At 40.5% G+C, this 18,728-nt stretch overlaps 1 protein-coding gene across 1 annotated transcript in view; it reads left to right on the top strand.

The window, feature by feature from the left end:
* Nucleotides 1–14,439, top strand: part of LOC127489831 (zinc finger protein 665-like) — a 30,299-nt gene extending 15,860 nt beyond the window's left edge. The window contains exons 2-4 of the mRNA XM_051841632.2: nt 6,705–6,831; nt 7,076–7,168; nt 10,617–14,439. Coding sequence (XP_051697592.1) covers nt 6,705–6,831; nt 7,076–7,168; nt 10,617–12,769 — 2,373 coding nt within the window. The 3' untranslated portion in view covers nt 12,770–14,439. The remainder of the gene's footprint in view (nt 1–6,704; nt 6,832–7,075; nt 7,169–10,616) is intronic.
* Nucleotides 14,440–18,728: the final 4,289 nt, after the last annotated feature.

The following is an 18,728-nucleotide window of genomic DNA, read 5'->3' as shown; positions in this document are numbered from 1 at the left end:
ATTCACATTGAACAACATATTAAGTACAGAAATCCTACATAGTGAGTAAGTGCACGGTGACTCCTGTTGTTGATTTAACTATTGACAGTCTTGTTTATGGCATCAGTAATCACCCTAGGCTCTTGTCATGTGTTGCCAAGGCTGTGGAAGCCTTTTGAGTTCACCGACTCTGATCTTACTTAGACAAGGTCATAGTCAAAGTGGAAGTTCTCTCCTGCCTTCAGAGAAAGGTAGCTCCCTCTTTGAAGGCCTGTTCTATCCATTGAGATATCACTCACAGGGATCTTTTATTTAGGCTTTTATTTCTTATTTTTTTAATTTTTTTTTTCCAGTGTGTCTTGGCTGTCCATGCCTAAAATACTCTCATGGGCTCTTCAGCCAGATCCAAATGCCTTAAGGGCTGATTCTGAGGCCAGAGTGCTGTTTAGGACATCCACCATTCTATGAGTCTGCTGAGTATCTTGCTTCCCATGTTGGATCACTCTCTCCTTTATTTATTCTATCAGTTAGTATTAGCAGGTACTAGACTTGTTTATGTGCTTCCTTTGACTCTTAGTCCTTTCATTATGATCAATTGTGAACTGAAATTGATCACTTTGACTAGTGACATGGCATTGGTACATGCCACCTTGATGGGATTGAATTGGAATCCCCTGGCACATTTTTAACTCTACCATTTGGGGCAAGTCTGATTGAGCATGTCCCAGATTGTACATCTCCTCCCTCTCTTATTCACACTCTTATATTTAACAAGGACCACTTTTCAGTTAAAGTTAAACACCTAAGAATAATTGTGTGTTAATTAAAGAGTTCAACCAAAGTATTAAGTAGAACAAAAAAGTACTAAAAGGGATAAAGTATTAAGTTGTTCATCAATAGTTAGGAAAAGGGGTGATCAAGTCACTGTTTCTCAAAGTGTCTGTTTCACTTCAACAGGCTTCCTTTTAGGTGCTTGGTTAGTTGTCACAGATCAGGGAGAACATATGATATTTGTCCCTTTGGGACTTGCTTAATTCACTCAGCATGATGTTTTCCAGATTCCTCCATTTTGTTGCAAATGACCAGATTTCATTGTTTTTGACTGCTATGTAGTATTCTATAGAGTACATGTCCCATAATTTCTTTATCCAGGCTACTGTTGATGTGCATTTGGGTTGATTCCAGGTGTTAGCTATTGTGAATTGAGCTGCAATAAACATTATGGTGCAGACATCTTTATTATTTGCCAATTTAATTTCCTTTGAGTAAATTCCAAGGAGTGGGATGGCTGGGTTGTATGGTAGGGTTATATTCAGGATTCTGAGGAATCTCCAGACTGATTTCCATAGTGGCTTGACCAGTTTGCATTCCCACCAACAGTGGGTTAGTGTCCCTTTTTTCCCACATCCTCTCCAGCATCTGTTGTTGGTAGATTTCTGTATGTGAGCCATTCTAACCAGGGTGAGGTGAAACCTCTAAGGTCTAATTGATAGGCAAAGATTGTGTTTATAGGAGCTTTTTTCTAAGTTTTTTAAAAAAATTATTTGAAAGTATTGTATATAGAGGAGAGACCCAGAGAGATCTCCCTTCTGCTTGTTCACATCACAGATGGCTGCATTGAGCAGGGCCAGGAAAGAATGAGGTCAGGAACCAAGATCTTCACCTGGATCTCCCACATTGGTAGCATTTGCCCAAGTATTTGGATCATCTTCCATTGCTTTTCTCAGGCCATCAGCAGGAAGCTGGATCAAAAGCAGAAGAGCCAGAACATGACCCAGTGCTCATATGGGGTGCTTGTATTGCAGACGGCAGGTTTACTTGCTATGTGACAATGCTGGCCCTGTTTTATGGGAACTTCCAAATGAAATTTTGAAGTTGTATGCATTGTAGTTTGCATGTAATTCAACTTTCTGCCATACTTACTGATATATATCAGCATTTGATGTAGGACAAATCAGAAAACACAATGGCTTAACAAATAGCCATTTGATTTGCAGTTCAGACTCTGTTATGGGCTGTATTCAGCTGGGCAGTTCCTATGATCAGTCCAGGAGCAGAAATGAGAGTTCAGCCATTTGGGGAACTGATTGAGGCTTCACTTAAGTGTCTGGGGTTTGTGGTGAATCTTGGCTATATATTATCTCTTTTTTCTTTTTTTGACAGGCAGAGTTAGTGAGAGAGAGAGAGACATAGAGAAATGCCTTCCTTCCATTGGTTCACCCCCCAAATGGCTACTATGGCCAGCATGCTGTGCTGATCCAAAGCTAGGAGACAGGCACTTCCTCCTGGTCTCCCTTGTGGGTGCAGGGCCCAAGAACTTGGGCCATCCTCCACTGCCTTCCCAGGCCACAGCCAAGAACTGGACTGGAATAGGAGCAACTGGGTCAGAACCAGCACCCCAACTGAGACTGTCACCTGGAATACCAGTGCCATGGGCGGAGGATTAACCTAGTGAGCCACGGCGCCAGCCTACATACTATCTCTTAAACAGGCAGGCCTCAGGGTTTTTCAGAAGATAACTGTCAGAAAAAGAAAATCTGAGAAGGCAAATACTTTACAAATTGTCTATTTCTGGGGCTGGTTCTGTGACATAGCAAGTAAAGACACCACCTGCAGTGCCAGCATCTCATATGGGTGTCAGTTCATGACTCAGCTGCTCTACTTCTGATCCAGCTCTTTGCTACAGCCTGGGAAAACAGTAGAAGATGGCCCAAGTCCTTTGGCCCCTGCTCCCTTGTGGGAGACCTGAAAGAAGCTCCTGGTTCATATCTTTGGATCTACACAGCTCCAGCCATTGCAGCCATCTGGGGAGTGAACCTGCAGTTCGAAGACCTCTCTTTATTCCTCCTTCTCTCTCTCTCTCTCTCTCTCTCTCTCTCTCTCTCTCTTCTCTGCCTCTCCTTCTCTCTTTGTGTAACTCTTTCATATAAATAAATATTTTAACAAATTGTCTATTTCTATCACATTTACTGGTATCTCATGGGGTAAATCAATTGAAATGGTGAAATTCATGGTCTTTTTCAAAAATATTTATTTATTCATTTGAAAGAGTTACACACAGAGAGAGGGAGAGGCAGAGAGAGATAGAGAGCTCTTCCATCTGCTGGTTCACTCCCCAGTTGGCTGCAATGGCCAGAGTTGTGCCAATCCAAAGCCACGATCCAGGAGATTCTTCTGGGTCTTCCACATGGGTACAGGGGCCCAAGGACTTGGGCCATCTTCTACTGCTTTCCCAGGCCATAGCAGAAAGCTGGATCAGAAGTGGGGCAGCTGGGAATCAATCCAGTGCCTATATGGGATGCCAGTCTGCAGGTGGCAGTTTTACCCATTAGGCCACAGTGCCAGCCCCAATCCAGGGTTTTGTGAAGTGAAGGGATGAATACAGGGAAAGGTGCTACTTGGAATCATTACTGGTAAAGTGCACTGCATTAAATATACATTATGTGTATTTGTTAACATTCTTTAGTATAAACTTTAATAACAACATAATGTTTATCTCTGATAACCTTATTCATTTGAGTACTCAACTTTTCTTTTTACTTTTACATTATTATTTTACAAAATTTGTAGATAATGCTTTTGTTAAACCAATGCTAACTTCTGTTTAATCTCTGCCACTTAATATAGGTGGGTGCATTTTCCTATGTATTTCTATTTTTAGAGGTTTATTCCTCCACAGTGAAGCTGATGTTTTCTTGGTTAATGTATTTATTATTCTTTATTTATTCTATTATATCCTTTTTCTCCCCATTGTTCAGTGCAGAAGGAAACCAGAGGGTTTTTTTTTTTTTTTTTAAGATTTCATTTATTTATTGAAAGAGTTGCAGAGAGAGAAAGTCTTCTATCTGCTGGCTCACCCTCCAAATTACTGCAAAGGCTGGAGCTCAGCCGATCCAAAGCCAAGACCCAAGAGCTTCTGGGTCTCCCATGCAGGTGCAGTGGCCCAGGGACTTGGACCATGTTCCACTGCTTTCTCAGGACATAGCAGAAAGCTAGATTGTATGTTGAGCAGGCAGGACTTGAACCAGACCCCATATGGAACGCTGGCACTGAAGGCAGCAGCTTTACCCATTATGCCACAGCGTTGGCCTCCCGAGTTTTCTTTGAACTCCTGCCACTCACCTTCTCTCCCAGGTATGATTCTGGGTCCTCCACATGTTTCTAAGAGGAAAGAAAATTAATATATCACCTGTAAGTGTTTTTTTTTTTTAATTATTCCCCAGCTTGTCAGTACTCATTTTAGGTGTTTAATGCTAGTTTATTTATTTATTTATTTTTTTAGATTTTTTTTATTTATTTGAAAGTCAGAGTTACAGAGAGGCAGAGGGGGAGAGAGAGAGAGTCTTCCATCTGCTGGTGCACTCCCCAGTTTGCCACAATGGCTGAAGTTTCACTGGTCCAAAGCTAGAAGTGAAGAGCTGCTTCTGGGTCTCCCACATGGGTTCAGGGGCCCAAGGACTTAGGCCATCTCCTACTGAATCCCCAGCCCATAGCATAGAGCTGGATTGGAAGTGAAGCCACTGGGACTTGAACTGGCACCAATATGGGATGCCAGCACTGAAGGCAGTGGCTTTACCTGCTAGCCACAGTGCCAGTCCCAGTATACTAGTTAATTAAAATGGAAAATATGGGGCTGGCTCTGTGGCTCAGTGGGTTAATGCCCTGGTCTAAAGCATCAACTTCTCATATAGGCACCGGTTTGAGACCCGGCTGCTCCACTTCTGCTCCAGCTCTCTACTATGGCCTGGGAAAGCAGTGGAAGATGGCCCAGGTCTTTGGGCCCCTGCACCCATGTGGGAGACCCAGAAGAAGCTCCTGGTTCCTGGCTTCAGATTGGTGCAGTTCCAGCCATTGCAGCCAACTGGGGACTGAACCAGCAGATGGAAGACCTCTCTCTCTCTCTCTGCCTCTCCTCTCTCTGTGTATCTCTGACTTTCAAATAAATAAATAAATCTTTACAAAATTTTAAAATAGAAAAATAAACATAAAATTTGTTCTCACAGAATATACAGAAATGAATTATGAATTTGGCATGATTATGAAACATTACTGTCATCTATAATAATGCAGTTTGGTCTCTTGTCTTTCTGTTGCTATAGCAAAATATATTATTGTTACATGAATTGAGTTGAAACTAAGCACAATATGCTACATTTTTGGGGTCATGTCTGAAACATTCTACACATAGATGATGTACTGAACAGTGTTTTAGTGCTACCTATGAAGTAAACACTTAGCATTCTGCAAGAGGAAGTTACCTAGTGCTGGAACACAAATCAGTTAAGTTTGTTTTCAAATTGTTAGAGTAATGGAGTTCTTAATACCTTTGAGAAGTTGAATTGGATTCTGGAATAGGATAAGGAATGTGTGGAGAAAAGAATCTACTGGAGGCTCATTTATTTTTTTAAGATTATTTATTTGAAAGGTGGACTTGCAGAGATTGGGAGGGACAGGGAGACAAAAGGTGTTATATTCTATCTACTGTTTCATTCCCCAAATGCCCACAATGGCTGGGACTGGGCCAGGCCAAAGCCAGGAGCCTGGGACTCCATGGGTCTCCCACATTGGTGGAAGGATCCAAATACTCAGGCCATTTTCACTGCTCTTTCAATCAGGTTAGCAGGGAACTAGATTGGAAGTGGAGCAGCAAGGACTCAAGTCCTCTGTTTACATGGGATGCCAGCATTGATGGTGGAGGCTTAGCCTGCTGGATCACAATTCTGGTGACTATTGCAGGTTCTGAAACGAATCTCTAAGCATTTTTCTCAGAGAGTCACAAATGCAGATTGTACTGCAGACATTCCCAGGTTCTCTTTTTGGGCAAAAAATTCCATTGCTTTCATTTAATTATGTATAATGTCATTTCAAATGTTTATCATTTGAATGTTTTGGGCAAGTATTTCCATTGCTTTCACTTTAATTAGGTATAATGTTATTTCAATTGTTTATCACTAGAATAATCATAGACAAGGGCAAAAAGCTAATTTGTATTCTTTGTCTTACCTGTATTTTCTCTCTTACTTAAAAATATTTATTAGCTTGATAGAGAAAAAAGTTGATGGACTGAGAGATAGAGAGCTTTGACACATTAATTCACTTCCTAGATAACCATACCAAACAGGTGGGGCAGGACTGAAGCCAGGATTGGGGAATGGAATCTAGGCCTCCTTCATTGGTGACATCACCATTGCTTCCCCAGGTTTGCATTATCTGGGAGCTAGAAACTACAGCTGGCATTGGAAATCACAGACACTCTGAGGTGGCATCATAAACAACACTAAGCTAAATGTCTGCCCTGTCTTTTAATATATTTTTCCTCTGACATATTGGAAATGATATGCATGGTGTTTTCCTGGAAATTGTTTTCTGTTCATTCCCATCGTAGTTTCACTGATGGTTTCTTGCCTTTTTTCTCAATGCTTCTACATCTCCTTAACATTGCCCAGTCAAGAGTCAGTATTGCCCCTCTTCTAGCCTGCTGTGTAATTCCCCTTGACAGATGTGGCCTTTGTGATTTGAACCTCCTGTTTCCCTCCAGCTTGGGCATGTCTCACAGCCTGTAGATCATGGGTTTGACTCTGTTGAATGCTCCATGTGGCTTTCTAAACACTCAACAAGTCTAATGTGAAACCATATCCTTCCTTTTTTCCTTCATATCCATACACAACTATCAGTGTTTATTTTGTGACAGAGTTAACATGTTGACTGGAAGTGTATTATTATAGGTGATGACAGCATTTGAAGACCTGGCTGTGTACTTTACGTGGGAAGAATGGCAGAAAATGAACAATGCTCAGAAAATCCTGTACAGAGATGTGATGCTGGAGACCTACAGCAGCCTGTTCTCCTTGGGTGAGTGACACCCATCACATGCCCAGTGATAACATTTTCTTGCTATTTGACAAATAAGGGAACACTTTATAATGTTTAATATTGGGCAGGATTAGAAATTGAGTCCATGAATAATCTGAATATCTACCATCTAACAAAAGATTCAAATTGGAACATTTGTTGCATAGCTCCTGAACCAAGCTGTAGTCCTTTAAATAACCCAAGATAGTGATTTTACTAAGTCTTACTTTGTTTCCATTAATAGGGCACTGCATTACCAAACCTGACTTGATCTTCAAGTTGGAGCGAGGAGAAGAGCCATGGATGGTGGATGAATGCTTGAATCAGAGCCTTTCAGGTCAGTCTGCACATAAGAGACAGGGAGGCCAAGGCAGAAAGTGTGCAGATGTTGACTGGTGTTCTTTCCATGAAATTTTCTCAAGCCTTACTCCTGATGACAGCTGGTTTTGTGCATCAGACACAGGCATTTAGAGATACCAGTATCTTCCTAACTTTTGTTCTTAGTGAAGATGTTCTTTGATTAAAAAAAAAAATCCAGTCATTTTCTGATGTTACTAAGGCTTTTATCTAGGTTTGATACATTCCCCCAATTCTAACTTGTCCTTCTCTACACTTTCATACCTTTCCCTTCATGCACTTATTAGTTCCTTCAGTGCTTGTTAATTAGGTAACATACAGAAACTTATTTTTTTTTAAGATTAATTTTTCTGTTTTTTTTTTTTTTTTTTTTTTTTTTTGACAGGCAGAGTGGACAGTGAGAGAGAGAGACAGAGAGAAAGATCTTACTTTTGCCATTGGTTTACCCTCCAATGGCCACCATGGCTGGTGTGCTGTGGCTGGCACACCACGCTGATCCAAAGCCAGGAGCCAGGTGCTTCTCCTGGTCTCCCATGTAGGTGCAGGGCCCAAGGACCTGGGCCATCCTCCACTGCACTCCTGGGCCACAGCAGAGATCTGGCCTGGAAGAGGGGCAACTGGGACAAAATCCAGCACCCCGACCGAGACTAGAACCTGGTGTGCTGGTGCCGCAGCAGAGGATTAGCCTATTGAGCCACCACACCAGCCTGTTTCTGTTTTTTTTTTTTTTTTAAGATTTATTTATTTATTTGAAAGTCAGAGAGAGAGAAGAAGGAGAGGCAGAGAGAGAAAGAGGTCTTCCATCCACTGGTTCACTTCCGAATTGGCTGTCGTGGCTGAAGCTGTACTGATCTGAAGCTAGGAGCCAGAAGCTTCTTCCAGGTCTCCCATATGAGTACAGGTGTCCAAGGACTTGGGCCATCTTCTACTGCTTTCCCAGGCCATAGCAGAGTGCTGGATCAGAAGTGGAGCACCTAGGACTTAAACTGGTACGCATAAGTGATGTTGGCACTGCAGGTGGTGGCTTTACCTGCTATGCCACAATGCCAGCCCCCAGAAACTTATTTCTAACTCATTGCTCAGATTGCGTTCCCACTCATGATTTTGCCCAGGCATAGAACTTGCTCAGGACTGAATCAATAAATGTGAACTCTCTCTCTTTCTTAGTCTCTTTCTTTTTTTTCCTCTGTGCCTCTCAAATAAATAAGAAAATTATAGTCTGTTGGAAACATTTGAAGAGTGAGCCTACAGTTGGCAAACCTCTGTTTCAGTCTGTCTTTATCTCTCATTCTGTCTCTCTGACTCTCAAGTAAGTAAATAAGTAAATGTTAAAAGATGGTCATGTGGCTGGCGCTGTGGCACAGTGAATTAACACCCTAGCATGAAGCACCAGCATCCCATATGGGCACCAGTTTGGGACCCAGTTGCTCCACTTCCAATCCAGCTCTCGGCTATGGCCTGGGAAAGCAGTAGAAGATGGTCCAAGTCCTTGGTCCCCTGCACCTGAGGGAGACCCAAAAGCAGCTCCTGGCTCCTGGCTTCAGATCAGCACAGTTCTGGCCATTGTGGCCAACTGGGGAGTGAACCATTGGTTGGAAGACCTTACTCTCTCTTTGCCTCTCCTCTCTCTGTGTAACTCTGACTTTCAAATAAATAAATAAATCTTTAAAAATAAAAGATGGTCATGAGTAAGCCTCTGTGCTGTGACATCAGAAATTATGAAGCTAGGAATGACACTGTGGTGCAGTGTGTTAAAGCTCCAGCCTGCAACACTAGCATTGCATATTGGTGCCAGTTCAAGTCTCAGCTGGTCCCCTTCTAATCCAGCTCTCTGCTAATGCACCTGAGAAAAGAGCAGAGGTTGGCCCAAGTCTTTGGCCCCCTGTACCCATGTGGGAGACAAGAAAGACACTCTGGCTCCTAACTTCATTTTGGCCCAGCATTGGTTGTTGTGCCCATATGGGTAGTGAACCAGCAGATGGAAGACTTCTCTGTGTCTCTCTCTCTATAATTCTAGCTTTCAAATAAATAAAGTAAATCTTTGAAAAAAAGAAATCCTAAACTAAGCATTAACTTACATAAAACATGAAAATAAGTGATCCTAGACTCACCAAGAAAATAATGAGATTTTGAGACCCAAGGTCAAGTAGCCTCATGGGGTTATGTTGAGTGACTCAGATTTCTTTAAGGGTGGAGTTTGAAGTATGATTTCTCTCTTATTTTCAGTATCATTGAAAATAAGCCAATAAAAAGATAAGAAAAGCATAGGAAATGAAGCTTTCAGTGAAAATAGGAGGCAACTGATCAAAAGCCTCCAGAAATTCAAATTATCACACAGGAATGTTTCTAGAAAGAATTTAGAGGAGGTAACCAGTACTGATGATTTCAGAATGAGTTAGAAAACACTTTTCAAAGAAGATGAGCACATCCCAGTTTGCAGAAACAAATTCTTCAAATTGATTGGGAGTGTTTAACTAAAGTGGTATATTGGGAATTTTCTGTACCTGTTGTACTTCTGAGAAGCTGAAGGTGTTGGGTGTCCTTAGGAATTTGGGGAAGCTGTCATAGAGTAGAGACAAAGTAGTTTTTCATTTGAAAAATCCCACAAATGATGTTTACCTAGGAAGACTGAGCATGAGACACTCATAGATTCAAATCCTACTCCTTAAATGTTGTCCTGCTTAAAGTACAGGCACATTTCACTCTTCTCCACCTGCAAGTAAATGATTAGTGAAACTTTTTCATGTTTATGGTTGAGATATCAGAAAAGCAAAAAGCACACAATTTTTATAAAAATAAACTGGAGAAAAAGCACAGGGGAAAAAATGGTTGCTAGGTAGTGGGTGAATATTTTTATTAAATATTTGCCCATTCTTTAAAATATTTTATATTTATTTCATCTTTGTGAAAGGCAGAGTGATAGTGAGAGAAGAGAGAGAAAGAGGTCCTCTATTAGCTCTCACTTCCCAGATGCCTGCAACACTTAGGTCTAACTAGTCTGAAGCCAAAACTCTAGAATCCCTCTAGTCTTCCCTGGTTTCTCACAGGTTCCCAGGCACATGAACCATTATCTGCTTCCTTCCAGTTTACATAGGCAGAGAGCTGTACTGAAAGCAGAGTAGCCAGGGCTCAAACTGACACTGTTTTGAGATGCAGGCATCCCACACATCATAGCACAAAAGTCATTCTACCATCCTTGACAAATTCCCATAGTAAAAAGGATCATGTTTGAACATTGGGAAACCTCATGGTATATTAATGTATTAAGGAAAAAAACCATATAATGGTCACAAATAAGTACCTCATACTGATTTTGTGAAAATCTTATGCCACTTGGATAACAAGTAACTTCATTCCCTTTACATGAGTATGGCAGGAGAAACAGTTACATGTGATTCAGTGACATGATTGCTTTTTTCTCATTTCAGTGGTCATGAAAAGGGATGACCTGATTAGGATCAACCAGGAAAGTCAGGACAAAAATCTGAATCAGGATTTTATGAAAAATAACAAGATATCAGCTCTCAAGAGAATTGAATTAAGAAGAACACTTAGTTTAAATTCAAGCCATGTTCCAACACTGATTATTAAAAAGGGAATCTATTCAGGATTGAAGCCTGAGGAATGCAATAAATGTCACACTGTGTATCCTCCCAGTGGGCCTGATCAACTACAGGCTGGAGAGAAATTTGATAACACTAAGATACCTGGAAAATCTCTCCAGTTCTGTGAGCCTCTTAGCCAGCTTGACAATATTCACATCATGAAGCAGCCATTTGGACCCACTGGACAAGCAAAAGTCTTCACAAGAAAGATGTTCTGTAAATCTGAGAGGGTTCATATGGCAGAAAACTGTAATAAGTCAACTGTCACTTTTGGAAAAGCAACGCAAATAGAAAAAGCTATCCATGAAAATTCTAGCCTCAATATGCATCAACAAACTCACACAAGAAAGAAATTTTATAAGTACATTATGTATGTTGAACCTGTCATTCACCAGTCACATCTTACAATAAACCAGAGACTAAATACAAGGGAAAAACTTTACACATGTAAACCTTGTGGAAAATCACTCAGTTTTAATTCACCTTCTGAATGTAATGACTGTGGAAAAGCCTTTAGACAAAATTCAGTCCTCAGGAAACATCAGCAAATTCACACAGGGGAGAAACCTCATGAATGTAGTGACTGTAGAAAAGCCTTTACACAAAAGTCATACCTCATAAACCATCAGCGAATTCACACAGGAGAGAAACTTTATAAATGCCTTGAATGTGAAAAAGGCTTTCTGTGGAAGTCAGACCTCATCATACACCAGCGAATTCATACAGGGGAGAAACCTCATAAATGTAATGACTGTGGAAAAGCATTTGGATACAAGTCAGCCCTCCTCATACACCAGCGAATTCACACAGGGGAGAAACCTCATAAATGTAATGACTGTGGAAAAGCCTTTGGACAAAAGTCACACCTCATCATACACCAGAGAACTCACACAGGGGAGAAACCTCATAAATGTAATGACTGTGGAAAAACCTTTGGACAAAAGTCACACCTCATCATACACCAGCGAATTCACACAGGGGAGAAACCTTATGAATGTAATGACTGTGGAAAAGCCTTTGGACGAAAGTCAAGCCTCATAATACACCAGCGAATTCTCACAGAGGAGAAACCTCATAAATGTAATGACTGTGGAAAAGCGTTTGGATACAAGTCAGCCCTCCTCATACACCAGCAAATTCACACAGGGGAGAAACCTCATAAATGTAATGACTGTGGAAAAGCCTTTGGACAAAAGTCACACCTCATCATACATCAGAAAATTCACACAGGGGAGAAACCTCATAAATGTTATGACTGTGGAAAAGCCTTTGGACACAAGTCAGGCCTTAGGAAACATCAGCGAATTCACACAGGAGAGAAACCTCATAAATGTAATGACTGTGGAAAAGCCTTTGGACAGAAGTCAACCCTACTCATACATCAGCGAATTCACACAGGAGAGAAACCTCATAAATGTAATGACTGTGGAAAAGCCTTTGGACAAAAGTCACACCTCATCATACATCAGAAAATTCACACAGGGGAGAAACCTCATAAATGTTATGACTGTGGAAAAGCCTTTGGACACAAGTCAGGCCTTAGGAAACATCAGCAAATTCACACAGGAGAGAAACCTCATAAATGTAATGACTGTGGAAAAGCCTTTGGACAAAAGTCAGACCTCATCATACATCAGCGAATTCACACAGGGGAGAAACCTCATAAATGTAATGCCTGTGGAAAAGCCTTTGGACAAAAGTCAGGCCTCATAATACACCAGCGAACTCACACAGCTGTGAAACCTCATAAATGTAATGACTGTGGAAAAGCCTTTGGACACAAGTCACACCTCATCATACACCAGCGAATTCACACAGGGGAGAAACCTCATAAATGTAATGCCTGTGGAAAAGCCTTTGGACACAAGTCAGGCCTCAGGAAACATCAGCGAATTCACACAGGGGAGAAACCTCATAAATGTAATGCCTGTGGAAAAGCCTTTGGACACAAGTCAGGCCTCATCATACACCAGTGAATTCACACAGGTCAGAAACCTCATAAATGTAATGACTGTGGAAAAGCCTTTGGACAAAAGACTAACCTCATATCACAGCAGAGAATTCACACAGGATAGAAAACTCAATTGTAGTAACTGAGGAAAGCATTTAGCCATAAGTCAACCTTCATCATGCATCAGAGAATTCACACAAGGCACAAACCTTATGAATGTAATGACTGGAAAAGCCTTTGGACAAAAGTCAAACCTGAATGCACCAGAGAATGCACACAGTATTGAAACTTCATGAGTGTAATGACTGTGGAAAAACTTAAGTTCCAACTCCAAATGCATCAGAGTATTCACACAGGGAAATAACCTTATAAATGTAATGACTGCAGAAAAGCCTTTTTCTATAAGTTATACTCATATCAAAACAGTTCACACAGGGCAGAAACCTTATGAATCTAGTAAGTGTGGAAAAGCCTTTATAAATCATATGTTATAAATCATAGCTCATATCACACCACAGAATTCACACCAGGGAGAGACTTCATGAATGCAATGACTGTAGAAAAGCCCTTGGCAATAAGTTACATCTCAGAATGCATCAGAAAATGCACAGGAAGAGAAACCTTTTGGACATAATGACTTGGAAAGCTTTTCCCCATAATTCAGCCCTCATTGCACATCATCTAATTCATATGGGGGAAAACACTTCGGATATAATGCATATGGAAAAGCCTTTATCCATAAGTAACACCTCATAAAACATCAGAATTCACATGGGGGAGAAACCTTATGAATGGAATGAATGTTGGAAAACTCTGCCAAAATCACACAATATAACATCAGAGAATTTATTACATGGTGGATATCTTGTAATAAATGTGGGAAAGCCTTTTGTCAGAAGGAATACCTCATAACATGTAGATCAAACAAGGGAGAGAACTTAAGAATATAATGAATGTGAAGGACTTTTTGCAAAATCAACATAACCATGTGATAGAGCCTTTTGCTGGAAATTACATCCCATACAATAGGCACTCCCATAAGGAAGAAAGGTTGGGACCAGCGCTGTGGCACAGTAGGTTAAAGCCCTGGCCTGAAATGCCTGCATACCACGTGGGCACTGGTTCTAGTCCCAGTTGCTCCTCTTCTGATCCAGCTCTCTGCTATGGCCTGAGAAAGCAGTAAAAGATGGCCCTGCACCCACATGGGAGACCCAGAAGAAGCTCCTGACTCCTGGCTTTGGATCGCTGCAGCTCTAGCCATTGCATCCATCTGGGGAGTGAACTAGCAGATGGAAGACCTCTTTCTGCTTCTCTGTCTCTCTCTAACTCTGTCTTTCAAATAAAAAAATTGTTAAAAAAATGAAGAAGTTCAGAAATATTATTAGTGTGACAAAAAGCCATTTGTCAGAAATGGCATTATACATCAAAATTCACACAAGGGGTTTCTTAGGAGTGTAATGAATGTGGAAGTATATTTTCATAGAATTCAGGCTTGCATAAATATAGGTGCCAGTTCTAGTCCCAGCTGCCCCTCTTCAATCCAGCTCTTTACTGTGGTCTGGGAAAGCAGTAGAAGACAGCCCAAGTGCTTGGGCCTCTGCACCCACATGGAAGACCAGGAAGAAGCACCTGGCTCCTGGCTTCAGATCAGTGCAGCTCTGGCCATTGTGGCCATTTGAGGAGTGAACCAACAGAAGGAAGAATTTATCTCTGTCTCTCACTGTCTGTAACTCTACCTGTCAAATAAATAAAAATCTTTAAAAAAAAAAAAAACAAGAAATTAAACATCAACTAACAGAGAATTCATACAGTAAAATTTCTTTTTTTTTTAAAACTTTTATTTAATGCATATAAATTTCCAAAGTACGACTTATGGATTACAATGGCTTCCCCCCCATACCGTCCCTCCCACCCACAACCCTCCCCTTTCCCACTCCCTCTCCCCTTCCATTCACATCAAGATTCATTTTTGATTATCTTAATATACAGAAGATCAGCTTAGTATACATCAAGTATGGATTTCAACAGTTTGCTCCCACACAGAAACATAAAGTGAAAAATAATAGATGATTTTTTTTTAATGATGATGAAATCAGAGCAGACCTATTGTCATGTTTAATCCCAGTGAGAGTCAAGTTGGGAATTGATAATTTCATACAGTAAAATTTCAATTTAATGCATGTGAAAAATTTTTTCTGCCATTAATCAATTCACATGAAGAGACTCCAAGATGAGAAAACATACATGCATAGAAAAGTCATGTACCATGGCCATGGTGATTTCACTTTTATTGTAAGATCATCATCACCCCCAACATTCTGTAAGTTGCCCTGGAAACTGTCAGGTACACAGTGTATCAGGGCCATTTTAGCCAAGGGTAATAATTCTTTCTTCTCAATGTAGTATATATATATATATATATATATATATGAATATATGTAACATATAACATACATATATTTTATACATAGATAAATTTGCCACTGTGTGTCTAGATACTAATATATTTCCTGAAAATTATGCGGGAAAATAGTGGGATCTTAATGTGATTTTTATCCCAGAATTATGTGTGTGTGTTTAATTTTAGAGGTTGGTAGACTTGGAGACACAGAAAAACAGAGATTATGAGCTACAACTTGGTGGCTTACTCTTCATTCTTGTAATGATCAGAAACTGGATTATTACAGAAAGCTGAGCTATTATTTTCTGATGATAAATACATTATAAAAATTTCAAAAGGTTGCTCTATATATTTATATTACAAATTATATGTACATTTATATTGTAATGTCATAAATTAAACACACACACATATATATTATATATATAAACACCTTTAAAATTCTTCTTGTTATTGGTATAAATATTTTGAATTTTAAATATTTACTTTTAAAATTTTATTTAATATAAGTTTGATATATTTCATATATACAGACTAATGAATGTAAGTGACATGTCCCCTGATACCCTCCCTCCCACACACACTCCAACCCTTTCTCCTCTTCCCTCTCACATTCCCACTTAACTTTTACAAAATCTGTTTTCAGTTTACTTAATGATTATATAGTTAACCCTACACTAAGTAAGAGTTCAACAAGTCAGCAAATAGTATGAAGCAAAAAAATAAATTAAAAAAAAATCACTGTTCCTCAATGGAAGAGACAAGGGCTCTAAACAATCATCAAATCTCAAAATGTGTATCTAACTCCAATACATTACATTTTAGGTACTCTATTAGCTACCTCAGATCAGGGAAAACATAGGATATAAGTATAATGGTTTCCAGTTTCATCTATCTTGTTGCAAAAGACAGGGTTTCTTTTTCTTTCTTTCTTTTTTAATAACTGAGTAGTATGCCATAGTGTGTATATACCATAATTTTCTTATCAAGTCAACAATTGATTGATATCTGGATTGTTCCCAGATCTCAGCTATTGTGAATTGTGCTGCAATGAACATGGGGTTACAGATAACTCTTGCATATGCTAATTTCTTTTCATTTGGGTAAATTCCATGGAGTGGGGTGGCTGGGTCAAATGGTAGGCCTATGATCAGATTTGCAAGATATCTCCATACAGTCTTTCACAGTGGCTTGCACCAGTTTACATTCCCACCAACAGTGGACCAGGGTAACTTTTTTCCACATCCTCATCAGTTTTGTCATTTGTTGATTTATTTTATTTATTTATTTATTTATTTTTGACAGGGAGAGTTAGGCAGTGTGAGAGAGAGAGAGACAGAGAGAAAGCCTTCCTTCCATTGGTTCACCCCCCAAATGGCCACTACGGCTGGCGCGCTGCAGCCAGCATGCTGTGCTGATCTGAAACCAGGAGCCAGGTGCTTCCTCCTGGTCTCCCATGTGGGTGCTATTCTTTCTTCCCTATTTCTGACTCTTAAAACTGTTCCAAATTATGGGATTTGATTCAATGCACCAGGTCTTAAATTTAAGGTTTTATTTCTGACTTTTGAACAACCAAAGAGACAGATTCTGTGTTATTTTAAAGTAATATACTATGCTCTCTTACTGCCTCTTAAGTTCTAATTTTTTAAAACAACTGAGTTTTAAATGAGTTATGATTTGATCAAATCTGGTCCTTGGGCTAGATGGTGAAAGTGACATCTTAAGTATTAACATATTTATATATATATATGATTAAGTTTAAAAGTGACTGTATTTGATTGCATTAAGTTTTAAGTTGATCATGTAGGAGGCATTGTTAAAGTGATCATATCAATAGAATTAAAGAGTAGTAAACATGGGAAGTAGTCCATACAGCAGACTCATAGAATGGCAATTGCTCTAAGTAACGCTCAATGACCTCAGAGTCATCCCTAAAGGCATTCTGGTCTGGCTAAAAAGCCCACAAGAGCATTTCAGGCATGGAAAGTCAGGACACTTGTGCAAAAAGGTGTGCCTACATGGAGAGTCTCCCTGGGTGAGACTCCTGTGGAAAGAAGTGGTCATCAAAGAAGGATGTACTCTCTTCAAAGGGAGAACTTTCACTTTGCTTACGGCCTTCTCTAAATATTGATGGAGTTTGTGGATTCAGAAGGCTTCCATAGCCTAGACAGTTCATGTCAAGAGCCTTGGGTGATCACTGACAGCACACAAAAGAGTGTAAATTGTGAAATTAACCATAGGAGTCACTGCACTAATTTCCCATGCAGGGCCTTAAGACTATGCTTAAAAAACAGAGGGGAGAGTACGGTACCCCCACTATGAGTGTATTAACTTTGCTCCTTTCACCGTAAAGTTCTTACTGGTCTCACCCCCTGGAGAGCCACCAGCAGTGAGACACTGGAGACCTTTCACAGGTGCAACCCAATTGCCTCTGGTTTGATGGAGGGACCCAACCACCCAACAATGGAAGGGGCCTGATCCCCTCATAATGATGGGCAAAGGTTTTGCTTGTGCTTTCCAGAGATCACTCTGCAGCCTTTGTGGAGGGCAGCCTGAAATGCCAAACCCTGGACTCAGTCTCTGAAAGCTGACCCTCTACAAACCAACTTCAGCACCTTTCCCTGAACAAGCCATTCATAGAAAGATCCTCTTCAGATGGGCTACAGCTTAAATGGAAGGGACCTTTCCAGGTGCTACTGAACATGACTACCTCAGTAAAATTAGGATTGTCTGCCTCTCAAGTCCTCACAGGTGTACTCAAAAGACATGCCTGATTATTCCTGTAAGCCAGAGATCTTAAGCAAAAAGAAAAGTAAAGCCTTTGCTTTCCTCACATCAAGAGTGCTGCACCTGAAGGCAAGCATGGTGTACCTGCCTCTTTGATTCTCTCTGTTATTAACAATAAAACTCCTAATGTGTTCTTCTAATATAATTCTCTATACTCAAGCTAAATGGGTTTATGTATCACCACCCACTATCTGGGAGTCTGTAGGATGTGGTCTTTTCATCTTAAAGGGGCACTCCACTTACAATTGGTCATGTTCCAGTTTTGCTCATATGAATTTACAAACTTATATGTTCCAGAACTCAACAACTTCTGGGAGTCACTGACCATGCAGGGGACACAGACATTGGTGGTGACCAAGATTGCTCCAGTTCACAGAATTTGTTAGATGAGATAGGCAGAGACTTCCAGACTGAGGACAGGCAGGGCCTGCACTACATCCCTCATAAACAGGAAGCAGCTATAGAAGATGTGATGATTCTACACCCTTCAACATCCCTAGGATTAAAGGAATGGAGTCTCTGAAGGGGGATGATGCAGGCAGTCATATATCATTAGACTTGAGAACTGGAAGGCTACACCTTCATCACACTGTCCTCAGCCGCTGTGTGATCTCATGCCCCTGCTTTCCCATACCTGTGCACCGCCTGCCAATTACAAAGGCCTGAAACATGGTGGGCCTGGCCTTTTTCCCTTTGCCCTTCTTTTCCTCCCTGCCCTTAATCACCATGCTAGGCGTTCTTCAATTTAATTTAAAGCTTATTGTGGGCTGTGGCTTGTTGCTGTGCCACACTAACC

This window comes from Oryctolagus cuniculus, chromosome 7, assembly GCF_964237555.1.
Source record: "Oryctolagus cuniculus chromosome 7, mOryCun1.1, whole genome shotgun sequence".
NCBI classification, from domain to species: Eukaryota; Metazoa; Chordata; class Mammalia; order Lagomorpha; family Leporidae; genus Oryctolagus; species Oryctolagus cuniculus.
The sequence above is the reverse complement of the archived record's forward strand: the minus strand, read 5'-3'. Positions and strand labels throughout refer to the sequence as shown.